The 23,253-nt window shown below is 44.0% G+C and overlaps 1 protein-coding gene across 1 annotated transcript in view; it reads left to right on the forward strand.

Moving 5' to 3' along the window:
* gatad2b (GATA zinc finger domain containing 2B) overlaps positions 1 to 23,253 on the forward strand; it is a 36,823-nt gene that overhangs the window by 632 nt on the left and 12,938 nt on the right. The window contains exon 2 of the mRNA XM_076051462.1: positions 22,137 to 22,535. Coding sequence (XP_075907577.1) covers positions 22,138 to 22,535 — 398 coding nt within the window. The 5' untranslated portion in view covers position 22,137. The remainder of the gene's footprint in view (positions 1 to 22,136; positions 22,536 to 23,253) is intronic.

Raw genomic sequence — 23,253 nt, forward strand, 5'->3', positions numbered from 1 at the left:
CTCGTCGATTCCTGCGTCGACAATAAGCCGATTGTTGACACTAGATGTCCGGATTTTTTTTTTCTTTCTTTTTTTTCTTTTTTTTTTTGTTGTGTGTTGTTGTGATGATGGTGGTGGTGGTGGTGAGGGGGACGTTTTGCGGAATGTCTCCGCTCCGTTTCATTGTTTGATCCGGGAGACTCTGGGGGATAACTCAGACTGGAGACACAGCCCGGCCGGGAGTCCTTCAAAATACTTGTTTATGCTTCATTTTCCTAAACAGAAAAAAAAAAGCCTCACTCTTGATGTCGTTGGAATCGGTATTTTTTGTAGGAGGGGGAGAACACGTTGAAGTGTCGTATTTAACGCTTTGGGAAAAGGCCGAGGTGGGGTGGGGGTGGGGGGTGCTGATGGCTCGCAGCAATTAGGAGAGGGAGAGAGAGAGAGAGAATTCCAAATGCATCAGCCATTTACGTAGAGACTCAACTGGCTCCATATGCACCTAAATGGCTGCCTGGCGCCTGACAGCAGAAGCAACATCTTACTGTACAGCGAGGCGCCGAGATATTCAGGCCCGAGCGGCTTGATTGTTTCCAGAGCGGCGGATTAACGGCGGTGAAGAGACGGTCTAAAGATGACGATGGAGACCGAAACGACAATCAATATTTCATGTGCGCTGCCTATTATTCCGCAGCGTTCGGCGCTCGTTTTTTTTCTCCCCGTGTGTCTGTTGAGTCGGTGTTGTTGCTTCTGAGACTTTTTTTATTTATTTTTTTAAAACATGAGTCACATGCAGATGGACCCAAATCCGCATGAATGCTATCAGTGTCTTTTGTGATGTGACTTGTAAACGAGATGCCCATTAGTGCCCACTGCAGTGGTTGTGTGTTGGGCTGCATCGTGATTCACACCATTAACAACGATTTTGCACAAATAGATCGCGGTCATTTTTGCTCTTCTATGCCAAGTTGGGGGGGGACGGTGTTAAAGAAGTTTGATCCAGACACCAGAGAGTTGTCATCGCTCCTTCACCTCATGATGATGATGCCGCCATTAAAAACCTGCATCTCCTCTTCAGTTGGATTGTTGGGTGTGTTTTTTTTTTGTGTGTGTGTGTGCTCTGTGCTGATTGGATGTGGGCAGGGCCAAGTGAAGTAGCCGCACGTCCTCCTGGTTCTGAGGTAAAAGTTGGCCGACCCCCTTTGCTGCAAGCAGAGCCCTCCACTCCCATAGTGATGGTGGGTCTGTTGTGAATGAATGGCCCCTGCTGTTGAAGAGTGTGAATGAACTGTAGTATTCTCAATGATGGGAGTTTTCCCTCTCCTCCTTCCAGTTCAGAGCCCCCCTGTTAGCCCCTGTAGCATTCATTTTCAAGAGGATCAAGCTGTTTTGATATTTTTGTTCAAGCAGCACACCACCGCATATAGAACATTGTTGCTTATGTAAATTGTGTTGTGGCTAATTTTGTTGACAAATTTTTTCTATTGTGTAGATTTGTAATAGTTCAGGTTGATATTTGTTCGATATAGATTAGACAGATGATGGTGCTTCCAAAAATGTTAATTTAAGCGGGTCTGAAGACGAGCGAAGGCCAGGGGGAGAAAAGAACAGGGGGAGCATAAGACAATAACCACTGGTTTTGATGGTTTCAAGCTGCTTGCACACAGATGCTCTCCTCAAATTCAAGTGCTGCATTAGAGCATCCATACTTTTGTACACCAGCAGTTGCTGCTTTTGAAATTAATGATAGGGATGTTGATAAGTAACATATTGATTCCCGGTATTGGTTTGCACAAAAACAGAAGTTGCCCAGTTGAATTTTGTTTAAATGGCTGTGGAGGGTATTTCAAAATTAAATCATAACTGGTCTGCTGTTGGATAAGACCGATAGTGGTGTCTTGAGAAGCAAACAAGCCCCAGCTTCTCTTCTTATCACATTCTGAGTGCACATTTCAAAATCCAGATTGCTGCATGGTCACTGACAGCTGCAGACCAACCCAACAAACATTCAGTAGGAGGTCTAAATCGGTACAATAGATTTAAAACTAGAAAATAGAATAATGAAATTATAAATAGAACCAGGGCAATTTTCCTCTGATTGAAAAGCATAAATGAAACTCTATTTGTAAAGAACAATTAATACTTTGTATTTTATTCTTTCCATCACAAAGTATATCAAACACCAGTTGGGTTCTTATATGCACTGCATGCTCTCAAAGACTGCGACTCTGTAGGGAGCCTCATCTTTATAACCTTATTTTCAGATGGATTTTTTTGCAACAACAGATTGCGTTTACTTGTGAAATGGTCATCCTTGTCCCAGAAAGTGTTTATTAATTACCTTAAAAATTCAAACTATGTCAAGGTCAAGTGTTACAGTGTGTGACCTCTCTCGGTTTAGGCTTCCGAAACACTTTGTTTCAGTGGCGGTGCCCTAGAAGTACTAGTACTAGTACTAGTGGAGCAAAGTTGTCTAAAAGCAGAACCCATAACCTTCTCAAGCATAAAATGTCAAGAGCCATGAAGCCAAAGTCTCCCTCGCTGTTGTGGTGAGCAGTTGTGGTGGATGAAAAAAAAGGGCACCCTAAACAAAAGGAATTCCTTCGGTTCTGAGAATTTCGACTTGGCTACGTCCTCAAATGACGAGCTTTACAGTCATAAATCATAGACACAAAGATGTAGTTTTTCTGTAAATGTTGCTCCCGAATTTCTCAAACATACATTTGGGTTGCTTTTGAAGCAGACACTCTTTTGGCGTTGTCTTGGTATTGCGCTAGTTGAGGATGTTCGTGGGTGTCAGCCATCCCCAAGTGAGATACTTCATTGTTGAGTCAGACTTGTTGGGACAATGTACCCGAAGACGGAGGTATCACAGTGTCCAACATGTTTCTCCCCCACCGGTAACCCATCCTTAAATGTTCCAACCAATGAAATCGATTAGAAACTACAAAGAGTGGTCATACGGGGGAGGTGATTTTTGTCGGTGGCAACTGTTTAAGAATGAGAGAGTAATGGTTTGGAACCTCATTATGGCAGTTCAACAGAATATCCCCACAGAAGCATTAGAAGTGTGTACAAACTTGGAAATCTCTTAAAAATAAAGGATACGTCGCCATAAGCTCCTGTAGAAGGAACATGGGAAACCAGTTGAGAATAAAAAGCCAGAATTTAATAAAAGTGTAGTTTAATTCCAGTCATCCCTGCGATTGTGAATGACGGTGTAGTGATACAGGCAAAAATAAATCCAACTGGATGTATTAATGTATACATTCTGGTACTTTAGAGTATGTAACAGAAGTAGTGCTATTTGGAGACCCTATGCCAAAAAAGTTCATCTGATTTTAAGTCACAATGTTTCCGGGTGGATATAGATTTGAAATGTATTTTGGTAATGTGCAACGTCGCTTTAGCATGTAGCTCAGAATTTGTTTCTGAGAGCGATGACTTCAGTGAAGTTCATAACTTGAAAGTGAATGTGAAAGCAGAATATTTTTACCGCTGTTTTTACTGTTATTGTGACGCATGAAGTTATACAAAAAAAAAAAAAATCCTAATGGCTGTATTGCTTTTTTCTCTGCCTCTGTGAATACACAGGGCAGCCATGGCCTTCAGTTCTTCTCTAAATGTTTCTGATGATGTAGCTGAAACTCCGGTGAATTGAACTAGCAAGTTGTGTACGAGCTCAGTATTCTGTTCAGATCCATCAATCAGAAGGTAGCCAAGCACAAGCTGATGATTAAATCCCCAAACCTTTGGTACTGTATGTAATTGTGTATTGTCACACTGTTACCCCACACACTGGAACACTGTGCTTGACGGCAGTTCATCTCACCTGGCAGGGTGTCTCTCTTCGGGACTCCCCGGACTCCCCAGGAACCCCACGTTGACCCGGAGCGACCCGTAGAGTTACAGCTCTTGTTTACTGTCAAACTGCAGCCTGTACTGTACATTCACTGCTCTTGACAACCTGCCTGTATACTCGTTTCCTCTTGACGCACTTCATTCAACTGCTACTCTCCTAAAAATCTAAGTGGAAGTGGGGCACGGCAGCAGGAAAGTAGCATCGTAATACGGGTCTCCATAAATTCCCCTCAGTAATAGCAAGCAAAATGCAGTTGCAAACAGTTCTGCTGGATTGGAACTAATGCCAAGAAGTGGTGGAAGGAGAGACATGGTGGCATCTATTGATATGAGTTATGTTGATGAACGTATGCAGAGGAGCGTTGCTTGATTATTGTGGTAGATTGAAGAGGGAGCGGAGACGCCGTGGTTCTATTTTGTCTTTGGGTTTGTGGAAGGAGCTCAGCAGTCTGCGTTAGCGTGGCCGTGACTAATCCAGCCAGGGGAATCAGCAGTGCGCACATCACTGCCGTAGTGCCGAGGTGCGTTTAGCCAGGTGCTGCACAAGGTCACCCCAGTCAACCAGTCTGAATGCTAAGTTCACACTGAGAGGCACTGCCCGGATCTGTGACTGGTTATTATTAAGAACTGCTGTCTTTGGTTCTTCGTCAAGAAAAAAAGATGTTTTTGTTTGCAGGTAAATTGTTTTTTGACAGTTAAGGAAGATATTTTTAATTGAACAAATTCATAGTCTATCGTATATCTGAGTGTTATCGGTTTACTGCGGTCTACAATTTTTTTTTTCTTTGGATATAATTCTGAGAACATTTTTAATCTCAGGTGTTTAGGAATTCATTTGGTATATTATTTGATATTGGAAGACTCACACTGCCCCTGCATTTGCATTAGTGGAGCAGAAGAACTAGTGAAGCATTTCTGTTTGCCAATTTTCTTTTTATTCTTTTTTTTTTTTTTAGCTTGAGCTCCTTTGCTGATGAGGATGATGATGAGACAAAGTCAGACTTTGAAAGTCCAAAAGCCTCAACCATTGCTGGATATTGTTGTGGCTTCTCTGGCCAGCTGTTGGTTGAGTCTCAATTGCTAGGCAGATGCCGAATTTATTGCTTTGTTTTTCCTCCTGCTACTTATTACAATAATGGGAAAATTATGCCAACATAAATGGATCAATCCAAAAAATGCAACCATTCACATCACTTTTGTTTTGAAGTCGTACACCAAGTTGGCATTTCACTCCACCCCGCCCCTTGTTGTTTTGCTGCTCTGCAGTCCCCCCCTCCCATTAGTCCCATGAGGAACGCGGCCAGTAGTCTTGTATACATGGTTTGGTGGTGACAAATGTGAAAAGCTAATTCAAGTTCACTCGCTGCTGTCAAATACGTTGGACTCATTGTTTCCATGATAGTTTTTCGCAAAATAAAAGCGATATTTCTAAAATTTTGACAAAGTACAATTGTGATTTGCAGGTGTTTCCATTGAATGGGGTGAAGTGCATAAACCGTAATTCTGGTCAAATCCCGTGGAATGAAATATTTTCTGCTTTTGTTTTTTTCAGTTGTGAAAAATATTCCATCTCCACTCCTCCGTCCAATCATAACGCGTCAGTTTCACTTGAAGTTAACTGGTCACGTGACCCTGTACATCACGTCCACTGACATGTAAATGCCATTTTTTTCCCCATGACACTTTTGCAATATACCTCAATATTGATACGTCTGAAAAACCACCTCATCAGAGCGTCAGAACCTTTTAGCCATATTTGAGAGGTTTTTCCAAGTGGAGCTGTTTTCATCACCAGTTTTTAATTGCCATATTTAAGTTTTGTAGAATTCCAGGGGTCATGGAAACACAGCTACTGATCTATAGGATACATCTCATCCATTATTTTGACCAACCGGGTCATGTTTATAGTTATGTGAAATATGTCCTGGAGAAATGCGAAACACACCCTCTGGGGTACAAAAAAAAAACAAAGCTAGTTGGTTGAACTGACGTGACAGAACAGACAAAAACTAGACTTTTCTGGACTGTGAAAGAAAAATGAAAAAACATTCACGATATGGAAGGGAAAAGACATTTTGTGCTGATGAGCCGTAAAGGTTTTGTCAAATAGAAGAGATGAGCCAAAGCCTAATTAACACAAACAACCCAACAAACAAGACCGTAGCAATCGAGAGATGAATCGATAATTAGCTGCAATAATTCCCATGGCCACACTGGCTTGGCTGCTTCCTTCATTGTGATGTCAGCCAACTGAAGGCAGTTTCAGTGACCCTTGTTGCTCAGACATGGTCAACATGTTTTCTACAATATCCCATGATAGATTGTTTCCTCCTATGAGGGGGCTCACCGAAACACTGCATCCATCTGCTGCTGCTCCGCTACCCCCCTCTGGCACACTGTGCAACCCATTGTGGCCCCACCAGTCAAGTTTGCCCCCCCCTGGTGTAGCGCCACACGGTGGTACATCCACAGCTTGTCGTGCCTTTTGTGAAATTCTGGTGTGGTTGCCCGTTGTGTGTTCGCTGGTGTTGTGCCTGTGTGCGATCCTGGCGATTTTGCCGTCGCCTGTGCTACTTTTCTGTGTCTCTGCCTTGTGGATGGCGCGCTGCCACATCCAGCCCCATTTTAAGATGTCTGTTCTACCTCCGTGTGCCTTCGCTCTGACTAAATGTCTCATGTTCCCTCCACTCGTTTTTTTTTTCTTTCTTCTTTTTCTCATTTGGCTCGTGAAACTTGTGTTTGCCCCACCCTGTGGTCTGAAGTTTTGCACTCAGTCTTTTCTTGTCAAAGTGCCAGGGCCTAAAGGAAGACATTTTTTTCTCTCTCCCTCTCCCTCTCTCTATCTTTCTCTCTCTCTCTCTCTTTCTCTGGAAACACTGGGGCTGCCGTCGCTCCACCTCTTCCCCCGTCCTTCTCACCTCCCACCCCGCTGCTCCTACTGACTGTCCTGCTGTGTGACGTATTGACCACTAACAGCCACATATTAAAGGATAATTCTATAGCCCTGGCGTTTACAAAACCAGCTCAGACTGGCTTGGGTGAATTGTAACCGTTGTTGTCTGTGCCCTTAGAAATATGAATGTGGCGAGAAACAAAGCAGGGGGGGGGGGGACAAAAATAAAGAGCTGTGTGCTTTCCACCCCTCCCCCATCCCAGAATCATCATAAATGGCGCATATATATATATATATATATATATATATATATATATATATATATACATACATACAGTGCGAAAACATAGACTTTCGGTTTCCTAACGGAAAGGGACATTTTGTCACGTCTTAAATTCTTAACATATCATGAAGGATATACAGTATAGTAAGTTATTATTTTACGAGTAGCGAGAGCTTCATACTAGCACTCTACTGGTCATACTGAAGTGAAAACATTCTAGTTGACTCCAACTTTAGGCTTTAACTAAGCAGCTTTTACCTCTTAGCATTATTAAAAGCAATGCCTGGAGACAGTTGCATCTAGAAATATTCAGAAATATATTACAACATATTGAGATGAAGTTTATTCACTTGGATTGCAGTTGTTAGTGTTTTATCATGGACACTTGGAAAGTCTCTTGACTTGACACCTGTACTGAAAAACACCTTTTGACACCTTTCACATGAGGGGTCAGCAGTGGAATTAGCTGAAAGGGTTGACATTTCCAAACCGTGTTCATGGAAAGTTTGTTTGGGAAGTGTGGTAGGAAAAGGTGCGTAAGCCAGAGGCTTGACTGCAGCCTTGATACGATTGTCAAGAAAAGTGAGTCAAGAACTTGGAGCAGTTTTGGAAGCTGCCACCGTGCGCTGGGATTTCCAGGACTGTGTGTGGAGATGAACAGAATCCAGGATGAAGTTTCCAGTTGTTAATAAGTTGAGGCACTGTGGTATCAGCTGGCAGCACCTGGCCACAGTGCTAAAAGTACTACTAAGTGGTTTGCTTACCATTGTATTACATTTATAATCCAATGTTGGACCCGCTTGCCAAACCTTCCTGTTAAAAACTCAATAGGCAGATTACAGCCATTAGAACCGACAATACAGATGAGTTATAAGCTAAAACCATCAAGAGTTAAAATAAGAAGACCTGAAATATTGCTTTAATATTGTTCTTAATACTTCAATTGTTTCCTCTTGACTTAATTGCAGGTGGGAAAAAAATCCCATTATACTGCTTTTCTTCTAAAACAAAGAGATTCTCTCCTTGCATCATTTGTCAAACCCAATTAACACTTCTTCCACTGTTGCTCAACTCGACGTTCTGCCCAAAGCAGAAAGATGATTTCAGATGCGCTGAAGTCACAGCAAGATAATGTAGAAATTACTAATACGGTGACAGGGGGTCTTGCAATGACAGCTTAATACAGTTGTTCATTGGCAGGATGTTTGGCTGATTCACTGTGTACCCTCGGTTAGCCATGAAGACTGAATTTACTCCACATACTGCAAAAGAACCCAGTTGAACCTGAACGTGTCCGTATAGGGAAAAGTAATTAGTGGTCATAAGTGGTCAGATCGGAATTGGGGGGGGATATGATTGTGATACTTGCCAACTGATGCGTCACACCACATATCCACTGACATACCAAGTTGTGTCAATCACACAGGCTTAAATAAGGTTTGGGTTCTTTTTTTAAATGTGAGTTGTTTCGCTCTCTTCTGCTCTTCTTTGACCCCACAAAATGTACGTTGCACAAACCTAAGTTGCACTCAATCTTTTTTTTGTCTGTGTGTGTAACTTTTCTGAAACATTCCACTCGACCAGTTTTATTTAGCACATGATTTACTGCACTTTGTCGGGCTTCCATTCAAATCTGCCTGTGCGCTGTTACAATAGGTTGGCGAGCGACTTGCTTTTGTTGTCCAGCACCAACTCACGACCTTCTCAGAGTTGATACTAAAACTGTCTGCACAATGTTTCTTTTAAAGCAAAGTCTAAGGAGGCGTAAATGCAGATGTAAGCAGGCGGTTATATACTGCACATCATGATTTACACAAATGCATCCAGCCAAAGTTTCTTTGCGCAGAGGTTATTTTATTTATAACACGCTTTTATTTTTGTTGCAAGCAAGCTAAATGTGATTTACATTACAAACAAAACATCAACTATATACAACATTAATAACTGACATAATAAACTACACCAATTGTCTCACTACTGCATACACACATACATATACACCCACCCACAGGATAAAATCCTACACACACACACACACACACACACAGTTTGTTATTCTTGAGCATGGTAGTGATATTCAGCTGACACAAGAAGTCATGGGTATCATTTCGTGAACATATGGGGTTGCAACTCTTGAAGGTGCAGTGTGCAATGCTTTGTAACCTAGTGGTCAGATGTTCGATTGCCGCATTGATTTGCTCCCTCTCCCAGGCTTGCCAGTGAGCTACGGTGGTTTCTCGCTCCGGCCATGTTACACTGCTACTCAAATGCATATTGCAGTACTTTCTCTTTGATATTTCTGAACTATTATTATGTATAGTGAATGTGATCTCTCTCTGAGTATATTCCAACAAAATCGCTAATCAATCAGGTTAACGTGCCGTGTGAATGAAGCGGAAGTGATAGCAGTGCAACCGTGGTGGGTGACTTGGTGAAGGGTGCTGCTGTGAAAGCAGGTTATATAATTTCAGTCAATACAGTATTTATGCCCATTATGCACAGAATGTTATCCTGAGCATTTGGTTTATTTGAAGACGATGCAAGCTTTCAACCCAAAATAGGAAACGGGTTCTCAGGCTGGATTGTCCATCCCAGCTGCCTTCCAGAGATGGTGTTGCAAGAAGCTCCCTATATGTACACATAAAAGAACCTTCCCATGGGGAGGAAAAACAAACTGATTTTAATTTACAGCAATTTACACAAACATTTTTACGGGTAGTATATTGAGCTTTTGTTAACAAATCTTGACAATTTTAACACACTGTGCCTTTATGGTACAGGTTGCACTTTATGTGAATGGTCTCTACCAACCGTTCATGAATTGGAGGCACAAAGTCGTGGCTTGTCAAGTGCTAGAAAGCAGTGTAGAAGTCAGGAGGCTGACAGCTGGCCATAGAAATAAGTAAATAAGACTTTCTTTTAAGAAAAGGATGTTTTGCAAGCAAAGTTCCAATCTGGACTGTCATGAATCAGTCAGTTTCCTTGTAAAACCTCAGCAAATTCAATGTATGTGTTGAATATGGAGTGAAAACCCATCTACATTTGGGGCTTCGGTGGTAGCGAGTTATCTTCCATGCCCTCCAGGTGCACAAATATTTATTTAGCAATTAAGTCTTTCTTGGGGTGTCATAATAATAACAATTCCCTCCCTTTTTCAGTCTGCTGTTTTAAAGAGACATTATTCTCATGCCTGTCCGGTCTCTCATTGTTAAATTGGTTGTAAAAATTCACGACTCTGGTGGGAACCTTTCTTTTTTTCAATGCTAATAACGTATCAAACCTTATGTAACATTTTTGAAATGAAGTCATTAAAACTCCCCCACCAGCAGCGACCCCAGTCGCGGTGCGCCAGAACCATTGCCAGAACCGTTCCGAGTGCAGTGGAAGTTCAGGTCACTGTGGCTAAGCAGCTAACGCTAAAAAAGATGTTGACCTGCCCTGCTGTGAGATCTTGCTCCTTTGGAGCAGAAGAGTCAGAGGAGTCAGTGGAGTGAATGACTGCTGACATCTAGCAGTGGGAGGTTAAGTGCAAAAGAAAAATAAACTTCAAGATTTTATTTAATTTTTTTTGAAAATGAATGGTCCTTTTTAATATTGATAATAAATAGGAAAACTAAATATTGCGATACAATATAACTTGCTATTCGGTCTACAAATATTTTCTTCTAACACCCTTTCTTCATATGGATATATTGCTTTAAAATATTTTAAAAAAACGGAGTGGGTTTTGTAAACCATTTACAAGAAAATCATTTGGAAAACGGTCAATACTAATCATTATAAATCAAATAAATAAAGTAAACATAATTACATATTTTTTCGGACAGAATTTCAATGATTTTGTGACTGTATTTTAAGTTGTGGCGCTCACTTACTTACTGAACTTAACGAAAAAAAGTGCATTGCTCAAAAACTTTACCTTACGATAGCCACGTCGGATTATGTTACGGTATTTGTTACACCAGACTGCTAAAAAGTACTTGCATCCATCCACTTATTATGTTTAGTATTTATAATGGGGACGGTGCTGCGGTCATTTCCCATTAAAATGCAACATATGATTTTCCCCACTGCTGACACAGCCATCAGCACTGCTCTCTGTTGGCTAATAAAATCTATTTTAAAGGGATCGGCTCTCTTAGAAACGATGCGTGTGTGATCGCGTTCGATTGGTACCTTTTCGTGCAGGTAATAGTGGTGGAAGATGCAAAGCCACTTCGTTTTGAGAGAAATAAAAATAAAAAACAAGAAGTTGGTGAATGTTTTAATAATGGTAGTTAGTAATGCTACACAACCCTGTCCACATGTGTCCTTGACACTGACTGGATGGGCACCAGTGTGGGCAGCATCCTAACTAATCCTGAACAGTTGGCTGAGTAAATTGAATGTTTTCAAAGCCACCGCCTCAGGCAAATACAAATAAACATGAATGGAGTTTTTTTTTTTGATTACCTTTTTAATAATACTGGCACGTTTCTTCTTCTTCTTCTTCTTCTTCTTCAAAAAACGCTATTTAATTAAAATAAATAATAGGGTGAGTCCAGCTATTCCTGGTACAATAATTGAAAAAAATAAAAAGGCTCAGCCTAAATTCTTAATGCAAAGCCAAGTGGGAAAATGTGCCTTGACAAAATCTCAAGGATACAGTCATTTAACATTTCATCACGTTTTCCATGTGCTATTTTTTATTTGTTATTTTGAGTCCGTATGAAATAATACAAAAAAACCCTCACACTAAAGGGGGGGAAAATACCTGCTAGTTAGTCAATTAATTTTCCCATTAAGATGAACACGAGATAACAGAGACAACCAGGCTGAATGCTTTGGTCAGTTATTGGGTGCAGATGAGACAATTTTCCTTTGTTGGTTGAACCGGGCTCTGGTGGCGGCCCATAGGTGCAAGGCTGCTTCTCTGTCTGCTTATCCACTACAATCATAAAATAAATGATTAAAAAAAAAATACAAAACACAACACTTCCTGCTTTCCTGCTTCTCCAAAGCATCAATTTCTTTCTTCCAAACTGCAAATAATCCTCAGCCATTGGCCATCTGCTAGCCCTCTTCGCCCTCTGTGGCTAAATGTACGGCAAGACTACTGGAGCCGTTAGCACAGAGTGGGGCCAAAATTTCAAACTCGGGACAAAGTCTCGGTCCGTCATTGATTTTCTTTTATTGAGAAAATCTTCTTCCAGATAGAAGAGTGAACCTTTTCATATGGACCCCAACACGTTTTTCTTCAACACTGAATATGGAACAAAGCAAAGCTTAATACTATACAATAAATAACTTCATATTGCACGCATGCAAAATTGAATTTCAAATTTAAAAAAAAAAATCATCAAAATAGATATAATGTCAATAGAAATCTTACACCTCTTTTTTTATTTGCAGCCTTCTGATTTAAGTTTCAACAACAAGCCTTTTCCACAGGCCGATAATGCACTTAAAAATAAAATAACAACAATAAACCAATGTAGTCATAATAATGATATCCTTCAATGAATGTCTGATCTGTCCTGATTGACGCACCACAAAATAACGGCAGAGCATTCTGGGATTTGTAGTATTAGCGCTACATGTACTGTATTATATTCTACTCAGCTATAGCAGTGATTTTGTATTGGCCTCGCGGGCCAAATGTAATGACACTGTGGCCCAAATTCGGCCCGCGGGTCGGAGCTTGACACGTATGCGTTAGCATTAGCTCGTGGAAGCATTTCAAGCGAGCCGAGCAGCGCAGCGGCGTGTGCTGGTATGAAGGCAAATCAGCGACACAGTTTCCTTTCTCTCACTTTGCAACGCTCTTTGTCTCTCGACTGCACGTTGGCCCCGCCTCCCCTCTTCCTCCCCCTACCCTTTGCCCCCTACCGCTGCCCCCCTCCCCCCTTCCACCCCTCCCATCAGTACCCTCCGTCCCCGCCACCCCACCCCACCCCACCCCACCCCTCGGGCGACAGCAGAGCAGGAATTGATTAGTGGCACGGCTTTAAAAATAGACGGGCCGGTTGTCATGGCGACGCCCACAATGAGCTGTTGTCTGCTTTAATAAAGAGGCGCGTTTGTGTGCGTCTGAGCGCGTGCGGCCGCTCGGCAGGTAGGTAGACGGCGTCTCGCCACCGCCACCTCCTCCTCCACCTCTACCACCCTCAGACTTGACTTGACCATTCCCCACCCCCTCCACCCCCCCTCACCACCTTCCCATTGGCTTCAGGTTTTTTCGCATCTGACAAACGGTCTGCTGGCAGCGGCCAATTGCGACTCTGTTGCTATGGGCTCCGTTCTGATTGGCCTCATTATGGCCCATATGCAGATCCCCCCCCCCCCACAACCAACAGCCTCGGCATCAGCATCTTCAACAGCACGCACATTAGATGTGGTGCGTCAGCCAGACCACCAGGCGGAGCCACTGCCCGCCCCTGCCCCCACCCAGCCACACACACACACACCAACTGAGACTAAGACATTATCTAGACTAGAGAGTATTGAGACCATAACCAGACCAAGACTGTATATATCAAAGAAGAATAACAACAAAACAGAAAAAAATTACCAGTATCTTTTTAAATTCTAGTTTGCTTCTAAATGGAACAGCGACATCTCTTTTCAGCAAGGTGTCTTTTAATCATTTTCTTAAACATTTTGTTGCTTTGCCAACAATTTTGAACCATTTTCAAGTAAACAACTTTGCTTCATAAAATTGAAAAATAAATGAACGAGGCAGGGTATCACTCTGGGTGTCACCAACAGAGCGCAAAACGGCAGCAGCTGGATTCTTTTCTGTTATTATTGTGTCATTACAGTGTTGACTGAGAGTCTCCACTGGTCTGGATCAAAATCCCCAGTTCGTCCACTCCCAGGCCGAGGCCGAGCCCAGACTCAGTATAAATGCCTCCGAGACGAGACCCAGACCCTTAAAAAGTGGCCTCAAAACCAGTGTTGAGACCAAGACCAGAAGTCTTTGCTGTCCGCTGATATCCCTCATGCTGCAAAAGGCCCCAAAAACCTTATAGGAGGAAACAATCTATCATGGGATATGTAGAAAACCTATTGCTTTAAGGTCAACGTAAAATGAAGCAAAGCAAAGTTGCAACCAAATCAGTGTCTTTGAAGCCCCACGGTGTTTAGCTCTTTATTGACATGACTGTGAAAACACTGGAAACATGGAGGAAATACAGCTGTTTTATGACTGACTGACTATTAATATAATTTCTTCAAGTCTTAGTCCGGCTGGATTAAAAAGTCTAACGGGCCGCGTATGGCCCCCGGACCACAGTTTTCTCATGACTGTTATAAGGTGACTAGAGTCACAATGAGTCAAAATGTTTGCCCAGTTGGGTTGTTGATGTTCAGAATAGTTTCTAAAAGCCACATCACGTTAAGGTGCTTTCAGTTTAAATCCCCCAACGGATCCATTTCCGTACGGTTCCGAGTCGCAGATTAATAATCTGTCGCCACTTTTTTTTGTTTCTGCTGATGTGAATGGTGTTGGTACTAAATCCAGCCTCCGTCTTGCTCTTGGATTCAGCTGAAGCAGCTGGGTTTCTTTGCCCGGGTCAACCTTCTGTTCTCTCCCTCTTTCCACATTATTCTTTTTCGGACAAAATATAAATCTCTGTGTTTCCATTTTTAGATATTTAGACAGATACGGGTGTATAATTACACCCTGACTGCTGCTGTCACAGTGGCCATGCTTGTCTCTGGTCACTCGCTGATTTCAATTCAGCAAATGTTCAGCTTTGTCACGCTTCCTCTTGAAGGAACGTCGCCCCACATGATCAAACTACTGCAGGTACAGCGATGTACCTTGTGCTGTGTGTGTGGAAGCTTCCTGTTCTTGCCAAAAGCTACTGACTCTTTCCCCTACAAGGATGTTCAATTGTTACACTCCAAATCCCAGCAGTCAGCCGCTTTTGTAAGGTGAAGCACTTTATGTGAGTGCACACACACACACTCCTGAGTCTATATATAAGGTTAGCTAGAGGTATTTATTTTATTGAAGCCATTTGTTTCTGTGACATTTGGTTCAGGTGGTTGTCATCGTTTGAGACTGAGTTTGAATGGCCAAGGACGTCAAATTTCATGTTTCTGTGGGGTTTGTGTTTCACTTTGGAAAAAAATGTTTTCCACGCAACTTTGAAATGTCTGCTCTTAACTTGGTTAACATTGTACCTTGACCCTTCTTAAACACTCTTTAAATGTTTGAGGTCCTGCTTGGGTGGCGGAGGGGAACGTTGCGGCAATGGAAGGTTTCAAGTGCTTTTCACGCGTTGAAATACATTTTCGCTTTACCTTAAGTTTCCATTATTCTCAGCCGCAGTGTTTCTGATGGAAACGCTGCGGCCATTGGTTAGTTTTAGTGATCCACTCCAGCACCGTTGAATTACGTAGATATGATTTTAGTAACGCCATCATTCTTTCTTTCTTTTTACCCACGAAGCACAAATCCCCATCACACATCTGTCCCTCTCTTCATCATTCCAAGGCATGTTTGAGATTTATTTCCCACAAACAATTCATTATTCCACTCAGTATTCCTTTGTCTCTTGTCCTCTAGTGACAATTTCTCTGCGGTACAAACTGTAGAACCTTTACTTTTGAAGTACTGCTCCCCTCAACTGTACTTGGTGCTTTTAAGTGTCTGTATGCAGTAAGTTTGGATAGACGAGAATGTTCACTGCATCTCCATGGCTGGCAGACACGACCACCCGCCACCTGGTAATACAGTGCAGTGGTTTTCAAAGTGGAGGCCGCAACCCCATGGGGGACCTCTAGGGGGCCACAGTGGAGAGAAGATGAGGGGAAAAAATCAATTAATGAATAAATAATCAAATGAAACTATATTTTAATTATCAGATATAATATAATCAGTTTAATTGTTATGATTAAATATAATCTGTAATAATATATCATGATTACTCGCCAGTCAAAAACGTTGTCCATGGCGTCGAGTGTGTGACACGCCAGTTTGTGCCAATTATCAAGGTGACAACCAAACCAACTGTGGAAGCTGCTGCTGCTGCTGCTGCTGCTGCAATAACCCTTAGAATCGGCCAACTAAAGTAAGAAAATGTGAGGCAGCATACATGAAAGAAATTAAACATTTCCATGATGGTATACTTATACAAATGCAACAATTGTTGAATAGCTACCAAACAAAAATAAGAAAAAACATTCTAAAATTTAAAGTTTCTTTAAATATTTTGTAATATTGGTTTCCGCCGGCCAAAAGCTCATGCCTGTGGTGTAGTGTGCATGAATGGGTGAAAGAGAGGCCTTTGTAAACTTTGGGGTACCGTGAAGGTGCTGGAAAAGCACTATATAAGTCCATTTACCATTTACCGTTTAGTGAATGAATAAAAATGTATTCTTGCAGTACAATAAGTCATTTGGTTTTCCTACCCATAGAGTAGTTCTCATACATCTGCATGAATATTCCCAATTGGTGTGGACAATCCAGCTGCCTGACAAGGTGCTTCATAATTTGGGTGAACACTTTTGTCCTCAAATAAACCAACAAAGAAGAAGGTGGACGAGGTCTCCAGGTTCGGGTGCACAGGCCACCGTAGTTCACTGGCAACCTCAGGAGAGGCAGGGTCGTGGAAATAGTGCTGCAATCTCAAATCTAACCACTCAATGTCCCCGTTTCTTCTCCAAATCTCCAAATATTACACACCGACCTTTAATTTTGGTTTCATATGTCGACTTGATGAAGTACAACCCAAAGAGCGGCCAGTGTTTAAATCAACTGCACCTCCAAGTGGTGTTTGGAAGCAGCGAAGGAGGAGAATCAAAGAGCCTTTACGTCGAGCGGCGCACAATTGTGATTTATTCCTCAGGGTCCTGCCAATTTTTTTGTGTGTGCCATGGCCGCCATTTTGCACCAACCCTCACCACCACCACCACCTCCTCCACCACCATTTTGATGGCGGGATTAATTTCGCCTTTGGTTAAAGGTGGTGTTCGGGGGGGAGGGGGGAGGGGGGGGGGGTTGTGACACATCTGGCTGCTGCACCTCAGCGATAAGCCACGATATCCCACCGCCACCAAGCAATCGAACGGCTGAAAAATGAAACCCAACGCTCTCCTGGTCATGTGCAACAGCAAAAAAAAAAAAAAAAAGAGTCGAGGAACAAGGAGGTGGAGGTGGGAGCGGGCAAACGAGGGAGAGAGAGAGAGAGTGAAGGCAGACTGGGAGGAGTGGAGTTGCATCAGCCAAATGAATTGTCATGATGCAGATCATGCGTGAAATGAGCAGCAGATTCCTCGGTGTGCTCGCAAATGGCCTTATTACAATTACACCCCAGTCAGCTGACCACCCAAAAAAAGGGGATGGGGGCAGGGGAGTCCCCACCCACCTGGTCAGTGGCTGTGTTAACCTGTTGTTGATAACCCACCCGGCTGGGCCAGGTCGAGCGGGGTCGAGCGCCACCCGGCCGACTGAGCCTCCGTGGTGGAAGGACGACATTTTAGTAGCGCCCATCTGATCGACGGCTCGGCGCATAAAGAGCCGCCTGAGTGAGTGAGTGTGTGTGTGTGTGTGTGTGTGTGTGGTGTGTGTGTGTGTGAGAGAGAGAGAGAGAGCGAGTGTTGGGGGATGGGAGGAGGGAATTAAGAGTTGGCATTATTTCAGGAGAGAGCTGCCATCTCTGCCTCCTTCCTAGCCCTGCATGAGCATGCGCACGCACACACAAACACACACACACACACACACTTCAGCCTACACACACAAAGAACACGGATCGCACAAAATGAGGGAGAGAGAAAAAAAAATCCCTCCACTCGGAGTGCGTCTTGGCTGCGTTACTCCTTTTATTACCCCCCCAATGTACACACACACACACACACACACACAGGCGCACGCACGGCCGTGCACGCGCACATGCCTACACAGACTGCACGGCCACTCCTGATTGGCTGGCGCAATATGAACAAACGAAGCCCTCAGTTCTGGCTACGTTTTGGGGGGGGGGGGGGGGGGCGAAAGTAAGCATGTGTTTATTTTTACAGTGAGGGAGGGGGAGACGGTGGGGGGGGTGAGGCGGGGGTGCTTGAGGAATTGGGGGAGGGGGAGCAAGGAGCCGTTTTCTTTGTGGTTACTGTACGAGCGGTGGTGGAGCCTCCAGCAGCGCGTGGACGCCGTCTCTCCGTCCCTGCAGCAGCAGCAGCAGGGTTTGGGTTTTTTTTTTTGTTTAAAAAAAAAAAAAGAGAAAAGGCCACCTGTAAACTTTAAATCAACCTTTCTTTCTTTTTTTTCTTCCTCTCCTCCGAGTGTCATTTTGTCACTTCCTGCTTCGTCTGCGTTCTCTTTCTTTCTTCCTTCCTTTTTTTCTTCTCCCTCCCTCCTGCTGCCTGGGCTGCTCTGCCCTGGCTGAACGCCTCGCAGCAGGAAGGAGGAGGAGGAGGAGGGTGGGGTGGAGTAGGTGGGAGGGATTATGGGAGGGGGGTGCGGAGAAAGGTGGTGGTGGTGGGTTGTGGGGGGGAGAGGAGAACATGCGGCTTGTGTAGCAGCTGGCTAAAACAGTCATTATATTATGTAAAGGCAGCCGGCGCCGGCAGTGGCTGGGGAGGGGGGAGGGGGGGGGGGGGCAGTCGGCTCGATGACGTGCGGCCGCGGCACCGCCACCTGATTGGCCCGTCGCGCAAAACGGCGCCCCCTGGCTCATTAAAGGTGGAGGCTCGGCCCGCGAGGTTGCAGAAGGAGATGCTGGTGTGTGTGTGTGTGTGTGTGTGTGTGTGTGTGTGTGTGTGTGTGTGTGTGTGTGTGTGTGTGTGTGTGTGTGTGTGTGTGTGTGTTTTGTTTTTTTTCTCCTCCTCTCACCCTCCCCTCCTCCCCCGCCTGCCTCTTTGTGCAAATGGAAGCGAGAGCCGCAACTCCGCAGCTGCGTCACAAATTAATTAGAGGAGGAGGAGGAGGAGGAGGAGAAGACGACGAAGAGGGGATGGGGGGGCCATTGTGCGATCATTAAGACTCCTCCCGTATTAAGAGGCTGCAGGAGATGCTGGAGGAGGATAACAAAGACATTTGCTGCTGTGGGATGGGGGTGGGGGGCGGGGTGGGGGGTGAATGAACGTGTCAGAGCGGCGGCAGTAGCGGTGCATCAGACGAGGGCAGACAACGTAACGACACCAGCAGGAATCATCTGCTAACAGGAAGCTGATTGAGTTATAAGAGGAGGGGGGTTGGGGGTTGGGGTTGGGTGGGGGGGCAATTAATCTGGCGCCAAGTTGCTTTTTTTTTTTCGTCCCGCATTCAGTGAAACAACCTTGGCAAAATGAAGACTAATAAAAAATGGTGTTCCGGTAGCCAGAAGTCGGAAGATTTAGACGTCTGGTTTAGCAACGCAGCTTCCTGCTGCATTGTTGCACCTCACAGCTCAAATAGACACCTGGCCAGTGTTGAGGGTCAGCAGGCCACTGCACTGTCCTGAATGAGTGAAGAAGCTCAGTGACCTGCTAGGCGTGGGCAAACTACGGCCTGGGGGGGCCATATGCGGCCCATGAAGCTTTTTAATCCGGCCCTGCTGAACTTGAAGAAATGATATTAATAGTCAGTAAGCAATGAAATAGATGCACTTCATCTGTTCTTCTCCAGTGTTTACAGAGTCATTTCAATAAAGAGCTAAACACCGTGGGGCTTCAAAGACACTGATTTGGTTGCAACTTTGCTTTGCTTCATTTTCCATTGACATTAAAGCAACATGTTTTCTACGTATCCCGTGATAGATTGTTTCCTCCTATGAGGTGGCTCACCAACGCACTCCATCCATCTGCTGCTGCTCCGTCACTCCCCTCTGGCTCATTTTACAACCCAGTGTTGCCCCACCAGTCAATCGGTTTGCCCCCCCCCAAACGTGCAGCTAGAGACGGATGTTTTTGTAGGAAACACTGGTGTGGTGCAATGTTCATGTTCAGTGGCCTTTTTCAACAGTTGGGTCTTGACGTCTCCTCGTGGGTTTCAGAGGTTGTTGGGGTTGCAGTCACACATAGAAACTGGTTTGTACCACCCGACTCGTTTGACAGTATTTGAGGCATTTTCACGCATGCCTCTTTGTGTGTTTTATTTTTGGATTTTCAACTATGTAATTAAAATCAAACGTGACTCCAACCACCAGCTGCCATTCTAACTAAGCACGACCTTCAGCGCACTCCAACTACAGCAAACACATTCAACTCTCCAAATCCCTCCGTCCATCCATTTTCAATAACCGCTTCCTCCTCCTGTACTCTGGGTCATGGGAACTCTCCAAATGTGATTGCATTGTCATTTTATTGTATTTTTTTTTTAGAACACCCAGTCCCAGTGAAACCTGCTCTGTCAAAACCACAGACAACCACAATCAGTGATGTGCAGCAGTGAAGTCCTCCATGTCTGGCCCTGTTCACATAAAGTGTTGCTTAATGATGGATCATCCTGTTCACATTTTGAAATCATGTGACCACCTTTCAAAAAGGTCGCATTGGAAGTGATTGAGACGTTGACCTATATAATATCAAGGTAGCAGGAACTCTTCACATTTTTCCGGAATTTCAGTGTTTGTAGGAAACACCGGTGTGGTGAAAAGTTGATTGAAGTATGGAAATAAATGGATAGTAAAGCACTTTTTAAACGAGTAGACAGACTGGTGAAAAGTGTTATCAGTACTGCAGTCGTGATGAGATGATTCAAATGAACATGTCGTCAGCTGCAGCAGCCAAGCCAGTACAAGATTTTTGCACTGGGTCTCCTGCTGATCTCCACACCAGCGTCAATAAGATCCCATGTGACCATAATGTTGTTAATAAAAGCTTTGGCCACCAAGTGCAACTGTTTTTAGCTGATTTTTAAGGTGCAGTTTCTTCATTACGGACCTTCATGTTCATAACATTTGTAGAGAAATGGCTTGTTGTAAAACGTGATCATTTACAAACGTTTAGTTTTGTTTCCCTCCAGAAGATCACATGATCTTTTGGTGACATCCTTATTGTGATCATTTTGTATATCATTCGGTTAAACGGTTTTGTGAGATTAATGTTGCACATGAACCTCCAAGCTGAACAAAACCTAAATCTGTTTGTTTTTTTTGGGAAGGATCAATTGGGCTAAGCTCTTCCTTGAGTTCTTGGTTCTGCTATACACTGCAGTCTGTCCTCCATGCAGTTTAGACGTCTGTTCTATGAATCAGGTGGCCGCTGATTTTTCTGTTTCTGCTTTGTCATTTCCAAGCGGCGCTAGTGCTCAGCTGCAGCATCTCCACTGGTTGACTGCTCTGTCAACCCCTTTACCCCAGCCAGTCACATGACTAAGCTAATGTGGTCACAAGAGGTGGATTGTTGTTGTCCTCAGGAAAAAAAAAAACAACTAAATCAGCAGTGTTTTTATGAATCGCATTGCGACAAACACACATATGGGCTCACATGCGGGGATAAAGGCCGTTTTCAAATGTTACTTGTCACTATCGGTACCAAGACTCGTTCTATTCTTAGCCCGCTGTATTTAACCTACTTCCATCTGAATGAGCTTACCATCAGCTGCTCATGTTGTCCGATTATTTATTTATCCTGGTCACATTCTCACATTTCCCGCACTGATTGTCAGGTCATGGCGTTCTCTCAGGCGCAGGAAACCCTCGCTCTGCCAATGCCGTACCTCTGACTTCACAACTGATGGTTCAATCCTTCTTTCAATCTTTTTGTCTTGGAACTCTTTCAAATTTTTCACCACTGCCGGTAGACGTGCCCCACGTTCAGGACATTTTAGTTGAGACTAAGCTTTTGAATCCGTGTGTCGACCAAAGGGATGGACTTTATGTATGTGTGATCACAGCGTGTATAAGGGCAGTTTATATGAAGCTAATTTGCCTTAGTCTCAGGTCTTAGTCTCAGATCATCAACATTTACCAAATGATCCATGAAATGTGATCTCAGAGTTAAGATCCACGATGAAGTACTTTTATGCAAGTCATGGCCTCGTGAAACTGTGCTTCTGGTCTGCTTTGTGTCTTTTCCACTCCAAAGAGAAAACTCTGAGGCCACACATTGCAAAAAGCAGTGCCTAGCGCTGAATGAAGGACTTTATGTGTTTGGGTCAAAAACCAAGAGTTCAGTTCCTTTTCACTAACCCTTCCTTTCTGTCTCTTCCAGGATGGAGAGAATGTCTGAAGAAGCACTTAGGCTCAACCTGCTCAAGCGGGGCCTGGAGTCACCCAGCGAGCGAGAGGAGGCGCTGGCCAAACGTCTCAAAATGGAAGGCCACGAGGCCATGGAGCGCCTAAAGATGCTGGCCTTACTGAAACGCAAGGACCTGGCAGACCTGGCAGCCCTGGAGGTTGCGGGGCCTCTGGGCGACGGGAAGGGACCCGGGGCCAGCAGCTACCACCATCAGAGCCTCATGGGCGCCGCTTACGAGGAGAAGCTCAACGGGAGTCTGAGACTGGGAGGCCACGGTGGCCACGGTGGCCACGTTGGCCACGTTGGAACCAGTAAAAATGGCAAGGAGAACATCCTGGACGAGCCGGTGGACATGAGTGCGGGCAGAAGATGGTAAGAACCAAGACCGTAAACTGGGGGTGTGCTTGGGGATTCACGAGATTCACTGCTCGTTGCTATCACACTTAGTACATGGAAGGAGTCAATCTGTTGTGTGATATCGACAAAAGCCAGTCTTTTGGAATACATGTGAAGGAATACTACAAAATAAAATTTTAAAATAGGCCAGATAATAAATTCTTTCATATGTGAGTAGAAGCAACAATGAATCAACCTTTGTCTACAGGTTCTGCCCCAAACTAGGCGTTTTTTGAGCAAACCAACCTTGTTTATTGTTGGAAGCAGACCGCCGAAATGAATGCATTAAATCTAATCTATGGCAATGGTCATAATAGAGGCCCATTGAATATAGTGACTGTTAGAAATAAGCTAGAATGTTGTCAGGGCTGCCACGGTCTTCACAATCTTTCAAAGCCACAAATCCTTAAGCCCTGGCTCTCTTTATGTAATGGTCTTTAAAAGCTGCTCACTGTACTTGCCTGACCTAACATTATCTCTGTGGCAAAATGACTTAATACGCAGCCTCTGATCACAATCCTCTTTTGATCACGTCTACATTTGTACAAAGTTGATACATCGCCACCGTCCTGAAAGAGACGTGCAGCGTCGAGTGAGTGGCTTGAACCAGTCGGCTGGTGTGAGGCTACGGAGTTCACCCTCCACTCTGTTATCACTCACAAAGAGATTGTGCCCCTTTTTTTTTTGGTGCCAC

Source organism: Nelusetta ayraudi, unplaced genomic scaffold, assembly GCF_046127955.1.
Source record: "Nelusetta ayraudi isolate G7.1 ecotype Tasmania unplaced genomic scaffold, CSIRO-AGI_Nayr_v1 ptg000135l, whole genome shotgun sequence".
Taxonomy (NCBI): Eukaryota; Metazoa; Chordata; class Actinopteri; order Tetraodontiformes; family Monacanthidae; genus Nelusetta; species Nelusetta ayraudi.